The 23,665-nt window shown below is 35.6% G+C and overlaps 1 protein-coding gene across 4 annotated transcripts in view; it reads right to left on the bottom strand.

Moving 5' to 3' along the window:
• The window catches only part of LOC111512197 (tyrosine-protein phosphatase non-receptor type 13), a 261,752-nt gene that overhangs the window by 73,456 nt on the left and 164,631 nt on the right, over positions 1 to 23,665 (bottom strand). For all 4 annotated transcript variants that reach the window (XM_074183059.1, XM_074183061.1, XM_074183062.1 and 1 more), the window contains one exon: positions 8,411 to 8,796. In XM_074183059.1, coding sequence (XP_074039160.1) covers positions 8,411 to 8,796 — 386 coding nt within the window. The remainder of the gene's footprint in view (positions 1 to 8,410; positions 8,797 to 23,665) is intronic.

Raw genomic sequence — 23,665 nt, forward strand, 5'->3', positions numbered from 1 at the left:
CCAGAGTATCAACGGTATGAATTTGTTGCATGAGAGCGTCTAATACATTGAGAAGAATACTATTTTGGTTAATTTTGGAGCTCATCTGCTCACTTGTTATACTGGTAAGAAAACTTGAGTATAGGCATTTCAGTTCACATACTAAGTATAATTCATCAATAGCAACGCTGCTTAATAGGCAATGATTTTATCATAAATTCATATTCTTCAGGTGATGAAGTAATTACATGAAGGTGAAAATGAAAATTGAAAATATCTCAGGTATGCCTCATTCAATCAGGTGAGCTGTGCAAGTATGTGATATATTAAAAAGTTGTTTCCATAGAAAGTATTGAAAATGTTAATCGAAATTCAATTTTCGATGTTTAATTAAATAAATCTATTGATTATTAATGCGAGTGTACAATATTTTTGTTACAGGGTGACACTGTATCCATACAACTATAAACAGTCTTCTGGGATTTGTTATATCAAATCATAAAACAACATTGGATGTTGTACGATTCGATGAATAACACTACATTTTTCACTTTTTAACCGACTCAATTATATACGCCTATGGAATAGCAACATAATAAATAATAGTTTAAAAAACTGAAACACGTTTCAGTTGCAACATAAATCGATGATGAAGGATTTAAAGTATGTAAAGAGAATTACATAGCTGAAAATTTTGGAAAAACCGTTGAAGAGCTGAAAAAAATAGAAATCCTTTCTGAAACCCAAAGTGAATGCAAATTATGGCATGACGAAAGGGAAAAAAATAGCGGCATCAAATTTTGGAGATGTCGGCAAAATGCTGCCAAAAACATCCAGGAAACGATTAGTAGAACAAATTATTTATCCCAAGTACTTATCTACGCCAGCAAGATCAACAATTTCTTGGTGCTTCACCAGATTGAGTCTTGCAAGACGGTTATAGAGGTGAAATATCCATATTCGGCGAAATCGATTACTCCTCAAGAAGGAATCGAAAATGGAAAGATAGCTTGTAGAAAGAAAACTGGAGCTGTCTATACGAGTCACAAATGGTATTATCAAATACAAGACCAGTTGCATGTAACTGGATATAAAAAGTGTATTTTCGGAGTTTGGACTTTCAAGGGAATCAAAATTACGGAAATTGAAAGGGACGAAAATTTTTGGAAAAGTAAAATGCAGAGACACCTTGCATTTTATGAGAGAGAGGACATTGACAGTTCAAGATCTTGAGATGATGTGGTGCTGGTTCCTTAATTGATTGTTTTAACAGCAAATAAATTTATTTGATAATATAACTTTTTCATTGAAACCTTTTTAAACTCCCCAAGTCATGACAAAGAGCAATATTTTTCATTTTTGTTTCTTTGTATATTTGCACGTAGTTCACTTTGGGTTTCAAGTAATACACACACTTTTATTAGGAAAAAAAATTACTGAGAAATAGACAATGAATATGTTTTCCGCCTACCTCTATCGAAAGTATACATTTCCTGACCTCATTGTAGGAAGTAAAGCCGTACTTTTCCTCCCTGAAGTAAAAGTGACGTATGGTACGTCATCTTTGAAATAACTTATTGACATTGATAACCTAAACTACTTATATTCTATTATATAAGTATAAATTACCGTTCATTTATAGAACACCCAGTATTTCGCAAAATGATAGAAATCAGTGGAAGGTGAAGTATTTTCAAAAAGTAAATACCTATATTCATAAAAAAGTCAGATGTCACTAGACCTACAGCAATACGATATGTCAATAATTTCGCAATCTTTCGATAGCGCAGCAGTTTGATGCAAGTCAAGTGAATACGAGACCCTGAGACCTCTTGCACCTAGATTCTAAACGAAAAATTGAGTAATAGTTTAAAATGAAAAACTCACAGAGTAACCTAGATCAAACAATAAATGATTATTTTCCTTTTTTTAGTGTGTTTGTATTGAAGCTTTTGTTTGAAAATGTTTTTTTATTATTTTTATTTTCAACTTTTTATTTCTCTTGTTATTGACAACTACAAATGAATTTTTTTTCTGTTTATTTCGCCTCCATCTTCTTTTTTTCCAAAAAAATCATAATCGCCTACCTTGAAAACCCCGAGATTCCAATTTTGAATAAATCGGGCGATAATCACAAAACTTGTCCACCATTCTGGAGCCACCACGTTGAATTTAACAATTTTGACATGCGCATCATAATCTCCGACCCCAAAAACCCCTAGATACCAAATTTGATTCGAATCGGACTATAATCACAAAACTCGTTCGCCATATGAAGTCTCCATTTGGTTTTTTCATAATGCATTGTCACCGGGATTATGTACACCTGCAAAATTTCAAATCAATCGGATGATCATAACTGAGTCAAATTCAACTTGCAATATTTCTTACATTGTTGGTTAGTTTGTTACCTGCAAGTGAACCTAATCCTACAAGCTTATAAATAAAAGCTTGTCTAAATATACCTTATGCGCTCTAACCCGTAATTATAATTTTGACCACTTTCTTTCTCTCTGACTATTCTATCGCGCCTGAATTCAGTCAACTAGCGATGATCTGACGTGAATAATTTGCCTAACTAGAGGCGTTTCTATGAATTTAATTTTGCAAAATATGATCTTATAATAATTTTTTTTTGGAAACTGAGTGTCTTATTGTAAGCTACATAGGCATTGTAAAGTTCGGATGAAGACATATTTGAATTTTTAGTAAGCATTATCCTGTGCAGAAGTTCAATAAAACTCCTTCAAACAAGACATTTCACACAATAATATTTGGAAAAGTGTTTGATTTTCTCAAAAAATCTCCTCCTCCAAACCTTTTTTGAATGAAATGAAATGGGCAGAAATCCTTTAAACATATCTGTCATTACACATTTTGATAAAGCGTACGTGTCTGTAGGCATACCCGGCAAAACCGGCCTTCTCACTCTTAAACATAGACCAAAGAGCAGAAAATCTGTTTGAAATCTGTTTTTCCGTTAATCAGCTGTCACCTCCTTACGAATGACAACTCTCAGAAGTTGAGAAACTTGTGCGAGCTAAGGACTAACGGGGTCTTACCTTTTGACGTATGATTCCTAGCACGGGTTGGACGATAGCAAGTAAAAATCGATCGTTCGGCCTCTGGCTTGAACCACCGATTCACACAGCGGTCGATTGAGTGTGTCGAGCAAACCACCCACGTCAACCCACCAGGCTACCGTCGTATCTATATAATCCTCAACGTGAAATATGCACCTTATAAAAGTATATTGACATGCTTATCAAATTTGAGATCGACATCTGGGAGAGAACTCCCATACTGTTTGCTTCTTGAACAGTTGCGAGAGAAGTTTCATTTATATCAACATCAACATGATAACATCCAACAAGACACCTACACAAACCAGCAGAAGAAACAAAATTGTTGCAATGGTTGACATAAACAAAATTGGTAAAAGCATGAGGCTTCAATGTTTACCAGAAACTTGGAAGAAATAGAGAAATCCGACGGATCCCAACTAACAGAAAAAGAGTGATCACAGAAGTAAGCATCATGTATGTGTGTTTTCTGCTAAAAGTTTCCGTTTTCATGATGTCAGTTGTGACCAATAAAAACATTATAGACAACACAAATTGCAGTTGTGATAATCTGTTGTGCCTGAAGATACTTGGTTGCAAATATGGAGGCAGCTTCTGCAATATGCTGTGTATAATCATTAAGAGGATGAACGAGTAGACAGTGAATTCAAGAAAAACTTTATTGTGAGATTTTCACTAAACAGTTTCACAAAAACGCAACACGTGTAACGCTATAAAATAGTTTCATCAGACCTATCTCTAGAGAGAGAGAGAGTTGCCTCAATCTTCAGACTGGGGGTTGTTTTTAAACGACACACTGGCATTCATTGCTCATTTTCAACATTTATATTTTTGCCATCCAACATTGCACAATTTATAGGCCGGGATTTTCCGAATTTACATTCTCAATATACAAATCTCTATACAGAAAGTATACAATATTAATTCAGAATAGGTCTGTTTGTATTAGCCTTTTCGTCAATGCTGAATTATTCATAGAGTATCAAACAGCATACTCTGCATCTAGTACACGATTTGTATCCAGGAGAAAATCGAATCGATCTTTCCTATTCGCCGGAACACCTGCCAGAGGTGGATGGCAAATATAAAATCCGTAATTTCCTATTCCGAACGTGCCAACTGCCGGATTTATAGCGAAGCGTCTTCGAATCCAATATTTCGTGTTCGCCAGGCCGTTCACGTGGATGTCAAAATTTCACGACGACAACGAATACCTGCGACATCTTGCGTCCCCCTCAGGCATTTTTTTTCTCTGGATCTCGTCTCCAGGCACACGAGTGTCGAGTAAAGTGGAACAAAATGGGTTCGCAGATTGTCAGTTTTAAATGTGATGAGTGTTGTTGTAACGGCATCATCAATCAACCAATATTACTGGAGTTTTATCCCAACACCAAACCGTTATTCTAACACCTCGACATGTGTTTCGATCACCAAGTTATCATCTTCAAGAGGAAGATCAAAAGTTCAATGTTTCTCTTAAAGATGATCACTCGGTGATCGAAACACGTGTCGAGGTGTTAAAATAACGGTTTGGTGTTAGGATATGTTTCGTCAACCGGTCCAGACTTGAAACAAATGTGGAACAGTACAATAAATATAAAAGTGAAAAGTTAGGAATCAAAAAATCAATCGAAAGGGGCGAAACCATGGGGCGAACAATCTCAATACGAATTGAAATATATCACATATAAACCAGTGACAAAAACGAATGACAAGATGCCCAATTTGTTCGGCAATAGGCAGAGAATTCTTGGAAATTATATAAGCAGTTCGCTAGTAGAACATTTCTGAGTTTCTTTTTTTTAATCTTGTAGACTCAGCAAATTTCAATTGCATAGGTAGAATATTCTATAAACGAATCACCGCAAGATGATTTCTCGAGGAAAGCATGGCGATGCTTTTTGCTGTGAAACATTTATAGCCGCACGTAAAAACGAATGATGACGTGGCGACGCATGCTGTGGCGCCCAAGCGACTGTGCGATTCTCTTCCCACTGGTTTCGCGTTAGGATCGTTTCTTCAAATATTTCTTGATGTGGATATTGTAAAGAAAAATTAATTTTTAAAAGAATCACTCGGTTTTATGAAAGTTGTGTAACTAGTATACAAATATGGACAATAGCTGGAAATAGAGCTGTTGGAGAAACGAGGAGGGTAGATTTGAAATCTGAAACCAAATAACTATATACTAGTAGCTTTGCTATCAGTGATATCAAAAATCAAGGAGAAAGCCGTACACCACCGTTTCCTCAAATATTTGGAAAACATTAAAATCTTGAGCGATAATCAATATGGCTTTCGGAAACAAAGATCAACAGGCGAAATCGTGAAACATGGCGAGTCAAGAGCTGTTGCGCTTGATATTTCTAAGGCCTTCGACCGTGTGTGGCATGAAGATTTGCTGGCCAAACTTCTATGCTATGGCTTGTCGGACCTTTTTTGTGTAAGGGTCTCCAGTTTCCTGAAAGAACGTTCCCTGCAAGTGGCCGTCGATGGATATCGACGGACGATAATATGGATCCCTGGTGTTCCTCAGGGATCCATATTATCGCTTTTTTTTATTGTATATCAACGACTTATTGGAAAAAAACAAGAATTCAATATAATGTTTTGCTGACGACAGCACACTTGTCTCGTCATTTCATTTGGATTTCAGGACATCGGCTAAGGAGGCACATCTTCACCGTCAGCAGGAGGTTGCATATCTTAATGAGGATCTAAAAGTGATTTCGAATTGGAGTGAAACTAACCAGGTTTAATTTAATGTCACAAAACCCAGTCATTGGTTTTTCAAAGAAGATAAATGTCTTCGAATCGTACATAATAATGTCAGGTCAGATAATTCCGCTTTCTGCTTCGATAAGTTTGTTGGTGGTTACACCAATATGTCTTGGCACAATCATGTCGCTGGAATTGCAAAGGCTACTTTTCAAAAGCTTGGAACACTGTTCTGAACCAGAAAACTGTACACATCTCTGCAACTTTTGTTGCTTTATGAAGCTCATATTAGACCTTCTTTGGAGTATTGTTCTCATGTATGGAGCTCTGCCCCTAAGCATACCCTGAAGCTGCTGGATTCTATCCAGAAAATAGCCATCCGCCTGATTGGAGACGCGAACATCACTTGCATCCTTGCTAGTCTGGAATATCGAAGAAAGGTTGGAGATATGCCTGTCTTCTATATACTTTTACGGAAAGTGTTCAAGTGGTTTGGCACATTTGATTCCATCAAGAGCAGTGCATATCAGAAATACCCGACAGGCTGTCGCGTATTTCTGATTTGGAGAATTGCGTTTATGTGGAATAAACTACCTAAGAACGTTTTTCCAAATGGATTTAATCTCCAGCGTCTCAAATCCAATGTGAATCGCCACTATCACACAGGCACCGCTCTAAGACCAACTTGAGGATTTTCTTGTAGTGCTTGTGTTTTTTTTAAAGCGACCTCGAATCAGTACACAACAGCCATGAAATTCTACGCAATAAAAAAAAACTATTGGATTTTGTTTTCTTGTGTAATCGATAGCTTTGAACTTCAAACGTCGATTAGGTATATATAAATGGTATCCATTAGATATTATAAATTAGATGTTCATTTATTTTATTTATCGGTCAAGTACACTACAGAATTATTATAAAATCCCAAATGGTACATCAAGAAAGTTTCAATTGTTGAAACCAGTCAAGCATTAGAGTTCAGTTATGAACCCAACAAGTAAAATCCTTAATATAACTATTATAATTGCTTAAAAATAAAAAAACCTATTTATTTTTTATCAGTCCTATACACCACAAACTATCAATACCAAATGGAACATAAAAAAAATATTAAAAAGACAAAAATAAGCTTAAAGACATTCAACACTAATAAATAATTAAATTAAAAAACTAAAACGTAACTATGTCAAGTACATTACAGAATTGTAACAAAGTCCCAAATGTTACATCAATGTGCAAACAAACCCTAGAGACAAGTTATTACTTCATATTAAATAACGGTATGCATTTTCATTTGTCAAAAAGTGCATTAAGTTCAAATTCAAAAAAAAAGATATGTACGAAAACTAGAATAAGTTATTCTAGTATTCGCCCACGAATTCCTTCGATATCTTTTAGAAGGTTTACATGAGGACTTCAACAAAATTACTGAGAAACCTGAACCAATCTTAACTAAGATTGACGAAAAATTAAGCGATAACGGAAGAGCACAGGAGTCCTGGCAGAGATATTTGAATATGAACAACTCCAAGATTGTAGACTATTTCGTTGGTCAATTAAAATCCACTATAAAGTGCACACACTGTGGACACTCATCAGTAATCTTTGATCCTTTCTGGGATTTGTCCCTTCCCATACCACAGAGATCTGGCCAAGTGAGTTTGTCACATTGTTTGGATTCTTTCACAAGAGAGGAAACTTTGGATGGAGATGAGAAACCAATATGTTCGAGGTGCAAGCAAAGGAGAAAATGTACAAAGTCTTTATCAACCTATAAGTTTCCCCGTATTTTAGTAATTCATTTGAAAAGATTCTCTCCGACGGAAGGGTTGAGAGGCAAATTGAATGTTTCCATTGACTTTTCTTCAGATGGATTAGATATGAGCAGTTATGCAGCAGACAATGTGGCTCCTTGTCGTTATAATCTATATGCACTTTCAAATCACAGTGGGACTACTTACAACGGACATTACACAGCATATTGCAGACACCCATATAGTGGCACGTGGCATGAATACAACGATTCACACGTGTTCCCAATTTCGCCAAAATCACTTGTGAGCGATGAGGCATATGTCCTCTTTTATGAACAGGAGGGAACGAAGCAGCACCTTTGATGTGTTTTTTTTCTTTTATTTTTTTTCTTTCCTTTTTTTTTATAATCTTAGTTCTTTGAATTGATTTGTATTTCTAGTTGTGTCATAATTATAAATGATAACATGTAAAAAAAAAGTTAACTATAATGAATTGAATACAATACAATGGATAGAAATAAAAAAAAAAGTTATGATTATTAAAAGAAATAATAAACGACTATTCAGAAGTTTAATGAACAATCTCTTGATGAAGTAGTCTAATTGCCATTTTTTTGAATTCCAAATATGACAAATGAAAAAGATCAAGTTCTGAAAAGTATGTATTAAAATGTTTTTGAAGCCTAAAACTTATTGCCATCGAGCCATAGTTAGTCTTGTGGAATCGCAACCCAAATGAAAAAATGCGATTGCTTCTTAAGGATCTTGAGTTAACAGAAAGGCAAAGGTCATCTAAAATAGCTGAACAATTGTAGTGTATTCCATTTAAAACATATACAACCACCACAAAAAAATCAATCAAATTTTCTTTCTCACCTCATCCAAAGACTTCTCGTGACGGTTGTTGTTACAAGCCCCGTTCCTCTCGCGTTCGTCCAAGTAGTTCGGCAAACTGCCGCAAATCTTTCCGTCAGGATGTCTCGAACTCTTGCCGCTGCCGCTCCCGCCGCTCCCGTTGCAGATGCTGCCGCTCGACTGGGAGCGGCGGCCTGACAACCCCTTCACCGAGTGCCGGCTTACGTTGGCCCCCATGTTCACATCGTCGGGTTCCTTCGAAGCGGTGGCGGAGGTGTTGGTGTGGGAGAGGTGGCGGACTAGCTGCAGCAAGTCGCTGGCGCTTTTGCCGCCGTCGTCGCCACTTTCTTCGACGACGGCGCCAATGCCCTTCACGCGCTGTGCTGAGTGCTCTTTGATCAGGTGACCTGGAAAAAAGAAAACGGTTGAAGAAACGACGGAAAAAGTTCTGAACTCATATTTATATCAGATACAATGATTTGTTTCAATCGGCGTTAAGTAAGCAGTCATTTTTATGTGGCCGTTTATATCTACTAGCGAAAAATTTTCTTCAAATATGAATCAACCCTCAGACAGCTCCGAAATGAATTATTCCGTGGTATATCATTCCACAGTCTGTTCAAAGTCTTCATACTTAAAATAAAATTGACTGAATATTTCTGAAGACAATCCGATTTTTTGTTGAAGCATCTGATGGTATATTGGTCTATAGTTTATTCAAAATCTTCATACCGTAAAACAAATTGGCCAAATATATATTATAAATCAGATTTTTAAATTAGATGCAGGTATAAAACATCCCTTAGCAGCTCCTAAATGAATTATCACTTGCATATTCTTACACATTGTATTCAAAGTCTTCGTACTGAAAAACAACTTGGCCAACTATAAATCATATTTTTAAATTTGATTCAGGTATAAGCCATCACTTAGAGCCCCTAAATGAATTATCACTTGCATATTGTTACACATTGTATTAAAAGTATTCGTACCGAAAAACAACTTGGCCAAATATATACTATAAATCAGATTTTTTAATTTGATTCAGGTATGAGCCATCCCTTAGAGCCCCTAAATGAATTATCACTTGTATATTCTTACACATTGTATTCAAAGTCTTCGTACCGAAAAACAACTTGGCCAAATATATATTATAAATCAGATTTTTAAATTTCATTCAGGTATAAACCTGAATGAAATTTGTGTTTCATTCAGGTGTTTCATTCTGGTATAAACCTGAATGAAATTTGTTGTTTTTCGGTACGAAGACTTTGAATACAATGTGTAAGAATATGCAAGTGATAATTCATTTGGGGGCTCTAAAGGATGGTTTATATCTGAATCAAATTTAAAAATCTGATTTATAATATATATTTGGCCAAGTTGTTTTTCGGTACGAAGACTTTGAATACAATGTGAGATTGAGATTATGTTGACTTCTCGATGAATTCGCGAATTGCATGTATACCGTTTTGTTCTGGTTGACAATGAGTCTGTTCTTGTTACTCCACCCATTAAATTCGATTAGAACAGCATTTACCATTTGTGTCATATCGTCAGATGTTTTACTAGAAAGAATGATAGACGTGTCATCTGCATAGAGAAATATTTTTCCATAACTTAGATTGAGAGGAAGATCATTTCCATATAATAAAAATATTGGTGGCCCAAGAACGCTGCCCTGAGGGGTGCCTGTTGTAACTGAAAATTTATCCGACTTGATGTTATGCTGCTTTACCTGGAGACATCTATTCGCCAAAAAAGAAACAATTAATTGATTTACATTACCACGAATCCCAAGGTTGAAGAGTTTGTCTGCTACAAATTTAGTGTTCAAAGTGTCGAAGGCCCTGCTCAAGTCAAAGAAGACTCCTACAACAATATTTTTTTCGTCAATTTAATCATGTATGTGTTGTGTGAAATTTAGCGTTGCGGTTTCTGTTGAGTATTTTTTCCTGAATCCACGTCGACACTCTGTCATCAGATCGAAGGTTTCGAGGTAGTCGTTTATTCTGAGAGATATTAGTTTTTCCAAAATTTTTGATTGTACGCTGGTAATTGATATAGGACGATGATTTTCGATACTCTTTTTGTCACCATTTTTCAATACGGGTACTAGAATGGCAATTTTGAGAAGATCAGGATATTCTCCAAAACCAACACATAAATTCATAATATGCGCTATTTGGTCTGATAATATATCTACACATTCTTTAATATTTTTTGTAGAGACCTCATCATTCCCTGTGCTTTTTTTATTAGATAATGAGGCTATGACTTTTTTACTTCGTTTGTTGTTACCGGTTTGAAAAACATCGTTGTAGTAACATTCGCCATTGTTGTGCAGCTGTCTGAGTAATTACCCGAGAAATGTGTTTTGATTTTTTTGTCAGTTATGGTTAAAATTATTCTCCAAATGTTTTCGCGAGTTCTACTTCATTACTGATACATTTATGATTGTGATTCAGGATTATACGTTTACTCTCAGTTGTTCTAGATGGTTGCTTGATTGTAATCTAAAGAGTTTTGCTTTTATTGCTAGACTCATTTACTTTTTTCATATAATGATTTATCTTTTCCTGGCGAATTTCAATTCCTACGCTTTTCTCTGCTGTCATATAAGCAGTGTCTTTAGTGTCCGAGTTCTCGTATTTTTTCAGATAATTCATGTGCCTATGCTCTTCAATTTTTTTCTTTTCCGGAGTAGAAAGGATAATTTTGTTATTTTGTTGCTTAGAGGTTGTATTTCTAGAACATTCAGGAAATGCTGCCTCAAAGCACCAATGGAAATGTTCCCAGATACTGAAAGCTTCGTTTATGTTGGTGAACGTGGCAGTAGTGAAGTTTTTTTTAAACTCCATGTCTCCTGTGAAAAGTTTTTTGAATTCAGCTATAGAGAGGTCGGTAATTTTACGAAGTTCACAAGTTGTGACAGCTTCTTTAGCGTTAGTGGGTATACCTTTAATTTTATTTTTCCAGAAAACAGTTTGTAAATGATGATCAGAATTACTAAGAATTAAACTGTCTCTACTGATGTTTGTCAATTCCTAGTCGATACTGCTTATTGTTCTACGTTCAGCTAGATGTCCAGTTCTTGTTGGCTCATCGAAAAGAGATATCATTCCATATGCTTGAAGGTGACTTACAATGTTTCAAGATGAATTTCACTAGTTCGGACTTCCAATGTCTACTATATAAAATGATTTGATATCCCTGAAACAACTAAAAAAAGAAGAATTAAAAATAACTATAATCATGTCGGTAAGCTTCAGTAATGATGAGGAGTTGAGTATGCTTAACTTTTTTTCAGAAAATCTGTAATGATATACTTATCACATCTATTAGGCCATGAGATAACCACATCCTTATGCCTAAAGTCTCCACAATCATTTAAGGCGGTTTCAATTAAAAGACTGTCTTTATTTAGCATTTGGTTTCAGAATAGACTGAATTGAACCTATATCACCCTGTATATTACTTAAATTTTGTGCTATATCCCTACCTTGGTATCCCCACACAAATAAAATCTCAGTTTTAACACTTCCACGAGTTTTTTTCAAACTATCTTTAGAACAAGTCTTTATTCTCTCTGTGACTTTTTTTATTTCTTTTTCGATCTTCTGGAATTCTGTTTGATTGTTAGGTTCCATTTCAGATAGCCGCTTTCTATTGTTTATCTCTTTTTGTTGACTAGTGTATAGTATGTTTTCTTGAGTGAGAACTTCAATGGAGGTCAAGATACTCTTCCTTATTCTTTCTATTCATTTTATTGTATTTTCAGCTTTCATGAGCTTTGATTCCGCTTCTTCAATTTTTTCTTGTTGACGTTTGATATCTTCTGCCATTTTAGTAATTTCTTCCTTGAGTTCTGATATTGTTAGCTGTTATCTTTGGGTTTCAATGGAAAAGCTTTGTTCTACTTCACATACATCATCTTCAAAGTAATGGTGTGTGATGTGAACTGGACCAGCCTTTCATTTGATTGGTATATTTTCTTAATTAACTTCCAATTTCTTATAAATCTTTGAGTAGGAATAGTTTTTTTAATTGATAATAATATCTCAATTCAATAGTCAATGAGTTTCATTTAAGTTTATGTCTTCTTGTTGTTTTGTTCTATCTGTTCTATCATTAAAATACTTTTGTTTGATATTAGAAGAGGGTACTGGTTGTTTATTTCGTTTGCTACTTGAAATTTCATTGGAGATATATACGTCAATGTCAAATACATAAAAGTTTATTGAAAAAAAATCGTAAAAATAAATGTTTATTTCATAATACGTATTAATCTAACTAATTTTTTGAGTCATTCAAATATTGATTATTTTCAAGAATAAATACACAAAACTGCCAATCTTTTGAGATCTCCAAATTGGCCTGAGCCCCAATCTCACGAGGTTGCATTCCCCAATAACATCGTACGAATGTCTGCCACGGCTTCATTGGGTGAACCGCATCCAAAACGTCAAATTTTCCATGACTCTGGCACATAAATCAGGCTGAATTTGACCGATGACAAGGGATATGTTGACTTTGAGGACCGCTGTGGTTTGTGGCTTATTCGCACATACCTGCGACTCAAGGAATCCAAACAAGAAAAAGTTTAACTGGGTCGAATCGGAGTATCTCGGTGGCCAGATCGCATCACCTCCACGTGAGATGACCATGCCCTCAAATCGCTCGTACACAATATCCAATGTGGCATGAGCTCTGTGGCACCGTCCTGATGAAACCACATGTCGTTGGTGTGTAGATAATTCAATTCAGGCCAAAAGAAGTTGGTAATTATTGACGTATAGTGCACGCCGTTGACAGTGATGGCACATCAAGTTGTCCTTGATGAAATAATTTTCAATATTCCCAATTATATCAGAAACGTATCTATGGTTGCCAATACTTTCACAAAAATCAGCAACTTGTCTATGGAGAACAACAGATTTGGCCGAATATAGGCCATATTGCTGATGTTAGTTGCATCCATCATCATAGATTTTCATCGAGTATCAGTCAATTTGATTATATATACTGCTAGTACTTTCCGAACAAAATACTGTTCATTAAAACTGTAACATAATTACGATGTAACGAATACTGATGTTAATTTTAACCACCAGTAAACAAAACCCGCTACTTTTGTCTCACCCTGTACCACCACGAATCGGCCAATTAGTCCGTGTAACGACCGATGTCGATACGGTATAAAAAAACAAATAATAGCCGATTTCAACCGAAAGATAACTATCTTTGTTACGAAATATGAGCAAGAATGCAAGGATTGATTACGGCATTGTTAGTCGCCCGCAGAAAAAGATGGCGGTCAGCAGCAGTGGTACAGATACCGAGGAATATGGGACAAAGACTTACTTTTAACCATTCTTCTTGAGAGATCGAACTCGATGAGGAAAACAAAAGAGCAACGCCTCTTCCTTTCTCTCGAATGGTCTCTTGAGCAACAATCATCTTCTACGTTCAAAGTTCTCGCGTTTTGTATGAAGGCAAATGTTTTCAACAAGGAAATATAAGGATTAGATATTTGTAATTGCTACATTATTCCCAATTATTCGAAAAAAAATCAGTTCTACTAATATAATCCAATAAATGAAGACCAAAGCAGATGAGTCCACATTTGATATGTTATATAAGATAGTGCAATAGAGATCAAAAAAGAGGGATTTACCTTTGATGTTATATTAAATTGTAAATTCAATAAAGTGAGACCAAAACAGAGGGGTTTATATTCTTTAGAAGACATTTTTTGTGTAGGACTCAATACTTCTTACTGTTTTTTGGGTATATAACCTTCCACAATTTGAAAAATAAATCAATAAAGAATCTGCTGAAGTGCAATGAGGGGGAAACTGAAACGTTCACCCCCAAAAAGTTACTAGGTATAGTTCAAGTAATAGTTTGTTTCCCTAGAAACCAAACTTGAGATGTAGATTCTTATATACATTGAAACATACTCTCTGTGTCTCAATTTTCAAATGCATCCGAATCTTATTCACTGGTATCTCTTTTTCGCATTGTTCACCATCGCTATTGGAGTCACTACACAGGAAAAAGTCTGCGTTGTTATCACACTTGTTATTACTATTAGTACTTCTCGAAGGACGCCACATTTTAAACAGATAACAAAAATTTTAGGTAATTATAACTGCACCAATAACGAATTCCAACACTCAAATCGCGATCAGTTCCTGAACTGAACATTGACAACACGACTGCTGTAACCATCCTCGCATTCTATTCGTCACCGCAACATGACTTCAAATTTAATTTCATGACTCTTCAGCCAATCATAAAACTCGGTTATTAACAATTTTCCAATACGAACCGCCAATTCTTCAATCAACGTGGACTAGTAGAAAGCGGTTATATTTCTCTGTATTGTTGTTTTGGCCTTTGAGAACGCCGACACCTTTAACTATGCACAATACCGGTTACTTCGACTATAATGTAATCCACTGAAAAGTCCTAGTACTCAGTAACTTAGCGTATTCATAAATTTTGCCTACCAATCGAAAAAATATATTGAAAAAAAATTTTTTTACTTAGCCCTCTTCAGTGCTGGACGATTCGGAAAACAAACTTTTTTCAATTTCAAAACCCAAAATTCACTTTATAAGTTTCGCCTCAAATTGTAAATAGCTTTAATTTTTTGACGTATGTCAAAAGAATTATCCTATGCGATAGTCTACATGAATACATATTGGATGTTTTTTGAGAATTCAGCTGAGGTTCATATTTCCGTTTTCAACATATCTCCGTGCAGGCAAGTTCTAATTACTTCTGTAAGTGTAGAAAGGCATTATTCGGAAACTGCTCATCAAAAAACAATAAAATGAGGTACCGTTGGAAAAAGATTCGAACGCCCTTCAAAATGATGTGCCACTCAATCTCCTTCCCATTTGATATTCTAAGGATAACATCTACCCCTTCTAGGGAGTTGAACCATGAGGGTTGAGAATATTCATCTAAGTGTCCCCCTTGAAAATAAAACTGACCTTTCGTTTCGATTTTTTATAATACTGGAGGAAGATATTGAGGGTGTGAAGTTTTCAAATTGACACCCTGTATAAATCAACATCAGACATTTTGTGCGTTCTGTGCTTGGTTCTGAGTGAACTTGAACAGTTCACGTACAAATTGATTCATATAATTTCGAAACACAATCGAATATACCGATTATTTGAGAATTCCGATAAGGTGGTATTATTGCCTTTTTCAACTTTCTGATAACTGCCAATTAGTATTAGATGACATTGATTTTGGGTTTTAACCTATGCTCAGATATGCTATAAACTTGAGAATACTATTCATATGATTTGAAAACTCACTGCATTGAAGATAGAATCATTTAAGGTGCCATATTAGGCGTATGTCTGTATTTTGCAGTATTTCCGTATCGTTTAGATCTGCACTATGCAAGGAAGGGTTACAAACTCAATTACTGAGAATCCTTGGAAATTCACAAGCATAAACATTGCGGGTGCAACCTGTTAAATGATCAAATCGATTTAGTTTACTCGCCGGTTTTTAAATTGGTAGATCAAAATTGTAAACTGTAAATTCAGGTACTCAATCAAGCCAAGTACCTCTATCAGTACCTACAGTACCTAGTTAGTTAGTTTGAAAGTGTCCGTATAGCACGAAACTGCAGTACCGTTAGTTGCAAATGAAAGTGGTAAAAAACATAAAAAGTTTAATTTCTCTTTTCTTCATTATGATTTCCTACCACGTAGTACCGGCTACATCCATCAATTTATTGAATTATTGTTTCTGATGGAGCGAAGTCCTTATAACAATTTTCAAGCCATCGCTTCTCTTGTCCAGGATGGACTTATATCCAACAGACGATCATGCAAGATACCTAACAAAGGTCGGTCTTCAACCAGCAGCAGGACCACGATGAAACCAATCGAGAACATCACCTAAAGACTTATCTCACATCAGTGCAAGAAATATCCGACCCAAACAGTAGTCTGTCTGGAACTCGACTGTAATCAATGCGGCCCGAGTGCATATTAAAAAAATATGTCAACCAATAACAGCTCCATCTCGTGAACAAAGCCCCAAAAGCGGATGAACCATAAACATCTGCAAGATTAAGTTCTGTAAGGTATCTTGCATGAAAGTCTGTCGAATATAATTCAATGTCCATCGTTGTATTAGACGGAGAAGTAGTTGTTTTCTAGCAGGCATTTACCAGAACCTACTGTGGTACGTTGAAAGTGATGAATGTTTGGGGATTTTGATTTGTGACATTGATAATTATTTGAAAATTTTTCTCGAAGAATTATGTAATTCACTGTGATAATCCCATATAGGATGACTATATCTTGTAGATATAGTTGATGGATTGCTACACAAGTTTTAATAAAAAAATCATGATTGAGTGGCCTCGTTAAATGACGACATATATAACAAAGTCAAATCTTCAATTTTAGATGTTTTCAGAAGGTACTTCCTGAAGAAAAGGATCATCAGAGAGGAGACCATTCAGTTTTTTGTAAATTTGAATATCAGGAGGTAATTTTTGATTCATCGTATACGTTAATAATGATTTCATGAGAGAACAAACAAATAGGTTTCCAAACTTACGTCAAGATTCTGACAATATATTCTAATATTAATGTTTATGCAAACATTCGAATATTTTGTGATAATAAATACGATTATTTTTCAACAAGAATATTTTAAACATCAACCGAGGTTGTGAAAAACAAAGCATTCAAATAACACTAAAAAGAGACAACGGACTGCCTTTACCTTATCCAAATAATTTTCATTGGGATTTCTGGAACTATTGTGAAGCTATTATAATTCTTGAATGGTATTTGGTATTATAAATCTGTTTGAAATCTGTTTCTGTTTGAAATATGTTTTTCCGTTAACCAGCTGTCGCACCCCTACGAACGACAACCCTCAAAAGTCGAAACTTGTGCGAGCTAAGGATTAACGAGGTCTTACCTTTTAACGTGTGATTCCCAAAACGGGTTGGACGGTAGCAAGTGAAGATCGATCGTTCAGACTAGGGCTTGAACCACCGACCAACACGGCAGTCAATTCGAGTGAGTGAACAAAGCACCCACGCCGAACCGCTTGGCTACCGACCGACCGTATTGGTATTGGAATGGTATTGAATCACATTTGATTGTGAATTCGAATTTTTGTATATTTATATAGATAAAAAAACCATTTTTAAATATCAGTATAATTAAAAAAAGTAAAATACGTTCGAATGACTGTTGTAGGAAAATTTTTTATTTTCTTTTATTCTACAGAACGTGTTTTATAATTCTAGAACTGAAAATTGATGAGACCGTGTAATTTGAAAGATAGAACGTTTTGAATAGCTGCTCTAATTTTCTTATTCGATTCTTATAGTCGTGACAAAATTATATTCTTCAAAGTTAAGGTTTTTGAAATTCCAAAAATTATGACATGAAAAATACCAAAGAGATAAAAAGAATGTTTTCTATAATTTTGACCATCATGTCGGAGTCACAATGAATTAAAGATATTGTAATAAAGAATTAACTGTCTTAAACAAATTCATTTCCAACGATATTTCACTAATCACAAACTAATTTATTGCAATACTTAGTTAGCAACTAACGCTCACTTTCTGAACTCCCTCGTGGGTCGGGAAGGCGGGCTTCTATATCGGTAACGATCGTTTCTAGAAATCTATAGTCGGTTCGTTTCTAGAGTTTAACCGGCGGTTGCCGACTGCATACTTTCGCGGTGATGTCATGTGTTTGTTCGCTGGCCGGCATATCGGTCAGGGACGGCTTCAGATTCGTTACAATAAACATACATATATATAGGCAAAATTTCGTATATAGATTCTTTATTTACGAATAAACAGAACTACTCACTTCTAATTCATCTCAGTAGATGCTGATTGATGTGGTTATTTGTATTGCCTTAGGTTTGCTGTATTGAGTTTCATTCAACTACTCATTTGCCAATAAAATATTGAGAAATATCTTGAATAATTGCGACAATTCTAGAATATTTCACATATATACTGAAAACAGTTGAAACCAAAACCAAAAATAGCACATTAATGATTCAACACCAGATGGCGTTGTCTTGATCCGCCATAGATCTTATCAGTGGTGCGAGGCTAAATAACGATTACACTGCTACATTTAATTATATTAGGTGGTGTCAAAAGTTTTGTCCGTTTTTATGAGTCTACTCTGAACTGTAATATGAGCGCCATTTGAATAAGTGCACTTTTCCCAACGAAACATAAGTCGATTAAAACTCTGTGCTCGGGATTCGATGAAGTCGACGAAAGCCTTTGCTTGGTCTTGATTGACGAAGATTCTACCGACGAAAAACTTATCGAAGTGCTTGAAGATTGGTTGGAGAGTATGGTGAGTGAGGCAGAACGTCGACGTTCAATTCTTTCAATTTTTGGACGGTAATTTGTGAAACGTGCGGAAGGGCGTTGTCGAGGAGCAGGATCGGACTGAACCTCTTCTGTTGACCAGTACCGGCCGTTGTTGACGCAATTTTCGGTACATTTCTTCCCGATTTTGCTATAATCGTTTGGCCCGATTAGAGAAAGTTGTAGTGGATCACACTAGCTGCTGACTACCATGGTGTTTTTTTTTGTGGGTTTTCGACTTTGGGAAGTGCGTGGGAGGCTTATCAGTGTCCAACGACTGCCTTGAACGTCTGCTGTTGTAGTAGAGGATCCACTTCTTATCACAAGTGACGATCCGATACAAAAAAGGATCGTTTTGGTGGCGCAAAAGCAAAGAACAGACCTCGAAACGTGACAATTTCTGTCGATCGTTGGACCTTTCCAATACGTTTTGAACAAACTTGCATAGAACAAGTAATACGTTAGGAAAGTTAGTTAAAAATAATAAAGACAAGACATCCAAATTCGAGAAATCAGGAGTATATAAATTGAAGTGTAGAACGTGCCCTAAGATATATATTGGTTAAACGGGTAGAACATTTAGGAATCGGATCCAGAAACTTCATACGAGCTATGTAAATAAGAAAACGAATTCAACATATTCAAATCATTTTCTAGAAGAAAATCATATCTTTAACGAAGAGTTCGAAATTTTGCACATAGAAAATAGAGGCTTGAAGTTGAATCATTTGGAAGCAATGGAAATTAATAAACTTGAAAATTCTAATGAATGACCAACTGGATTTGAATAGATCACCATTATTGGACTTGTTTTCTTAAAATCCGAGAAAGAATTATTATTGATGTAGATATGAGGTAATATGCTTTAGGTAATCATAATTCAACAGGTACCTTAGGTAGAGGTTCAGTAATTTTCTGGAGGTAGTATCAATTATGGTTACCTGTAATATATAAATATTAATGTAAGAATAATTTGAAGTATTCATACACTTGAAAATGCTACAGTGCTAACGAAACATGTTGTGATTATATTTTTTCAAATAAAGTTTGTGGAGATCAAATCGTGAGGTGTAGTTTTTTGAAAAAAAAAATTGGTATCATCCATACAAAATTAAAATGATACACCAATTAACTGAAGATGACCCTGATCGAAGAACAGAATTCTGCGAAATCATGACGAAAACCATCGCAAGGCGTCCTAACTATCTCCACAATCTTTGTTATAGTGGAGAATGTACATTTTTTTAAACGGCAATGTTCACAGACAAAATTGCCATTATTGAAGTGACACCAACATTCACGTTTTCCGGGAAACACATACCCAATATCCAGAAAAAATTAATGTTTGGGAAGGAATATTGGGAAACCATATTATAGGAGCTCTATTTATTGGTCAAAATTCTACAGGGGAACTGTATTTGGATATGCTGAAAACTACTGTTGACCTCTCATCATTGAAATCGTCGAAGCGAATCCTAATGAATTCGATATGGATATTCCAACAAGATGGACCACCACTACATTACTCCAGACAAGTAAGAAATTATTTGGACGCTACTTTTCCCAGTCGTTGGATTGTTCGTCGAGTTCCTACAGAATGGCCGGCCCGCTCGCCAGATTTGACACCTTTGAACTTTTTGTATAACGCTATTTGAAGCAAAAGGTGTACTAAACTGAGCCTGCTTCAATATTGGGTATACGGCAGAGAATAATAAACATTTGTAGAGATATTAACGTTACTGTGTTCGAAAATGTTCGGCGTGAAATATCGGATAGGCTGTTCATATGTCAAGAAGTTCAAGGCATTTTCTGCATCTTCTGAACTGACCTCAAGCTTATTGCCTCATATTATGTATTTAAATGTCAATGTATTCAGGCAATTATCAAAAGTTCCGCCATTTTGTAGTAGTTGAAGATATTGACAACCTAATAGTTGGAGAAAGATTTGTTTGAATTCCAACCACCATCAATCGACTAAGAGCGGAATCATCAAGACTCTACTGGATCGTGCTTTTGGGCTCTGTAATACGAAGGAAGGTCTCGAAAAGGAACTAGGCATCATCAAAAATGACCTTCAACGGAATGGTTACTCCAAAGTGATGGTAGAACAGGCCTTAGCTAGAAGACAGCAAGAACTCCACAAGGAAGAGAAGCCGCCACAACCAGTACTTGTACTTCCTTATATCAGAGGATTATCGGAAAGGATAAGACGTATTGGGTCCAAGTATAACATCAGGACCTGTTTCAGATCTGGGAACACTATACGTAGCAGCTTCAAGAAAACCAGGCTACCCAACGTGGACTGCGATTCCAAGAATTGCATTTACCGGATACCCTACGAGTGCGGAGAATCATACATCGGTGAAACTAAGAGGTCATTAAAAGTTCGCATTGCTGAGCACAAGAAACATACACAGCGAGGAGAAACCAGCAAATCCGGAATAGCAGATCATGTTTGGACTCATCAACACAACATCAAGTGGGCTCAAGCTGAAATAATCACAAATATGTTGCCCAACAACGCATTTAGTCAAGCTAGAATAGAGATACGTAACATATGGAAACCTCTAAACAACGAAAAACGACCAACTCCCGCCAAACGGTCATCTCCCGCTAAAACCAATGAAGCGGAAAGAGGGAAGAGGGGATAGGTGAAAGCAGTCGAATGACCTATAAATAGCCAGATCTCGGAGAAATAAGTCCAGTTATCACCCGAAGACGACTGTGGATACTAACAATCGAAACGTTGTGACATAACTTGGTTTGAAATCTTTCAATTTTAATTTTTTCATTTTTCGTTAATAATATTTCTAATTTTCTAAAATTTTTCAGCTTGTATTAATATTTCAATTTTTATTTGTTTGGTTGTTGTTGTATGTTACTTCTTTGTAATTTCAGTTTTTTGTTTAATAAAATTGTTATTTTAGGTTAATCTTTTTGATTTTTCCAGGGTTATCAAATCAATTGATATTATATTAGACAATGGAAATCCGAACTGATGAAATACAGTTGAAGAAAGAGCTGTAGTAAGTAAAGGTGATCACATTTCTCTAAATAAAGACGACATATATAGTATCGACAGAAGACTTAACCCACAAATATCAAAAATCCATTCAATAGACGGTGTCTTCCTGATAGGAGACTTCATGAAGTGATTCTAGTAGATTAGTCGATACTGAGGTTGTCAAATGATCAAGGGCAATATTCCCACCTTTATGACCAATAGGAGGGAGAACGAAAGTTAGCTGTATCTGACTTTTTTTGCCTATAGTTTCTGTAAATTATTCATCATCATCAGAATGAATTGGTTCCCTTTCTTGATGCCCATTCTGCTTCTGCTGCCCAACTGAATTTGGTGTTAATTGAATAGATCTGGCCGATACTTGATGAAAATCTATATTAAAAAACTATAACTATAGTGAAAATCATACGATAAACTGTTTTGATTAGTTTTTTAGAACAGGCGGTAGATAAATTGTTTCCTGGGTGTACCAGCTACCCTTCTACGTCTGTCAACAGGATCTGAAGAACTGAGAATTTTTGCCCTTAATGCTTTGATTACCTCATGATTCATAAGGGGTCCCACGAGTTTCATTAACGTAAGTCGTAACTATAAGTTCGATGAAGGTTTTTATTATATTTTTCATATCAACTTTCTGGTACCCGAACGTATTTCCCAATATCAGTACATGCCTGACTCAAATTACCCTTTATTCTGCGCATAAAAATGTCAATAATTGAATTTTCCCTTTTATTTTTTCTCATCAGACTAATCCAAACTTTTTTACGCACCGAATCGTATGAAAGCAATCAAACTCCGAAAAAACAAATTTCCCGTCATCAACGCAACTTAATTAACCACAGAATCAAAATAATTCCGACGAGTTAACTAAGTACCAATTTCCGGGCCCGAACAACTTCCCACCGACAGGCCGTAAAAAAAAATTCAAATCAAAATTCCGACGCAGCCGAAACGATCTATTAAAATACTTCCTCCGACCATTTGCATTTTATTTATATACCTCGACGAAGAAAATCCGGACCTCTGAATTTTTATGAATTATTCGAGATCCCGGTCCAGATTCCTTTGTGCTGCACTTGAGAAATCATTTCTTTGAAAGATAATTATCTCTGAAAAGCTGGGAACGTTTTGGCTTTCCTGTAAGATTGATGCTAAAAAAGAATTGCTTGTAGTGAAGCTTAAATGGATTTAATTTCAGGATGTAGAAGAGATAATATGAAGGCTAGATCTTGCCGTTTCGTTAACAGTAAAGTCATTAGAGGAAGTGAAATATGAAATGAATTCTTTTGAATGTAGCTCACAACAAAAGAAAATTAGGGCATCTAAGTCGCCATCAAGTGATTTTTAAACGTGTCAGATTATTTATATGCAAAAGAGAGATAATGGGACCAAGAATAGATCGCTGAGGGACTCCACTATCTATACTAGCTGCAGTTGATAATTTGACGATTTAACAGTTCGGTTTCCATCGGTAAGATATGATTGAAACCACTTATAGAGTTATTTCGTTAATGCCATAATAAAACAATTTTCTGAAACATATTCTTTCATTTTTGTTCAAATTGAAAGCGTCATATTTTTAGGAGTGAGAAATTTTTGGGAAAGAAAGTTTTTGGCATTCTACTACTCCATCTTGATACAAAAAATGTGGGAATCTTCCAAAGAAAGGAAGGAAGCAATCAATTTTGGAAGAATTAACTCTATAACTTTTTTAAAAGAAGTAAGAACAAACTCTATATACTTCTAATAAAATTGATTGCTGGAAATAATTTTACCTATTCTCACAAAATTGTATAGAGCTAGTCTGGCGTGGAACTATATACCACTCAGTTGGTTGCCAGCAAGGGTGGTA

The sequence above is a fragment of the Leptinotarsa decemlineata genome, unplaced genomic scaffold (assembly GCF_025532065.1).
Source record: "Leptinotarsa decemlineata unplaced genomic scaffold, Ldec_3_MD MMD2_tig00026330_RagTag_RagTag, whole genome shotgun sequence".
Taxonomy (NCBI): domain Eukaryota; kingdom Metazoa; phylum Arthropoda; class Insecta; order Coleoptera; family Chrysomelidae; genus Leptinotarsa; species Leptinotarsa decemlineata.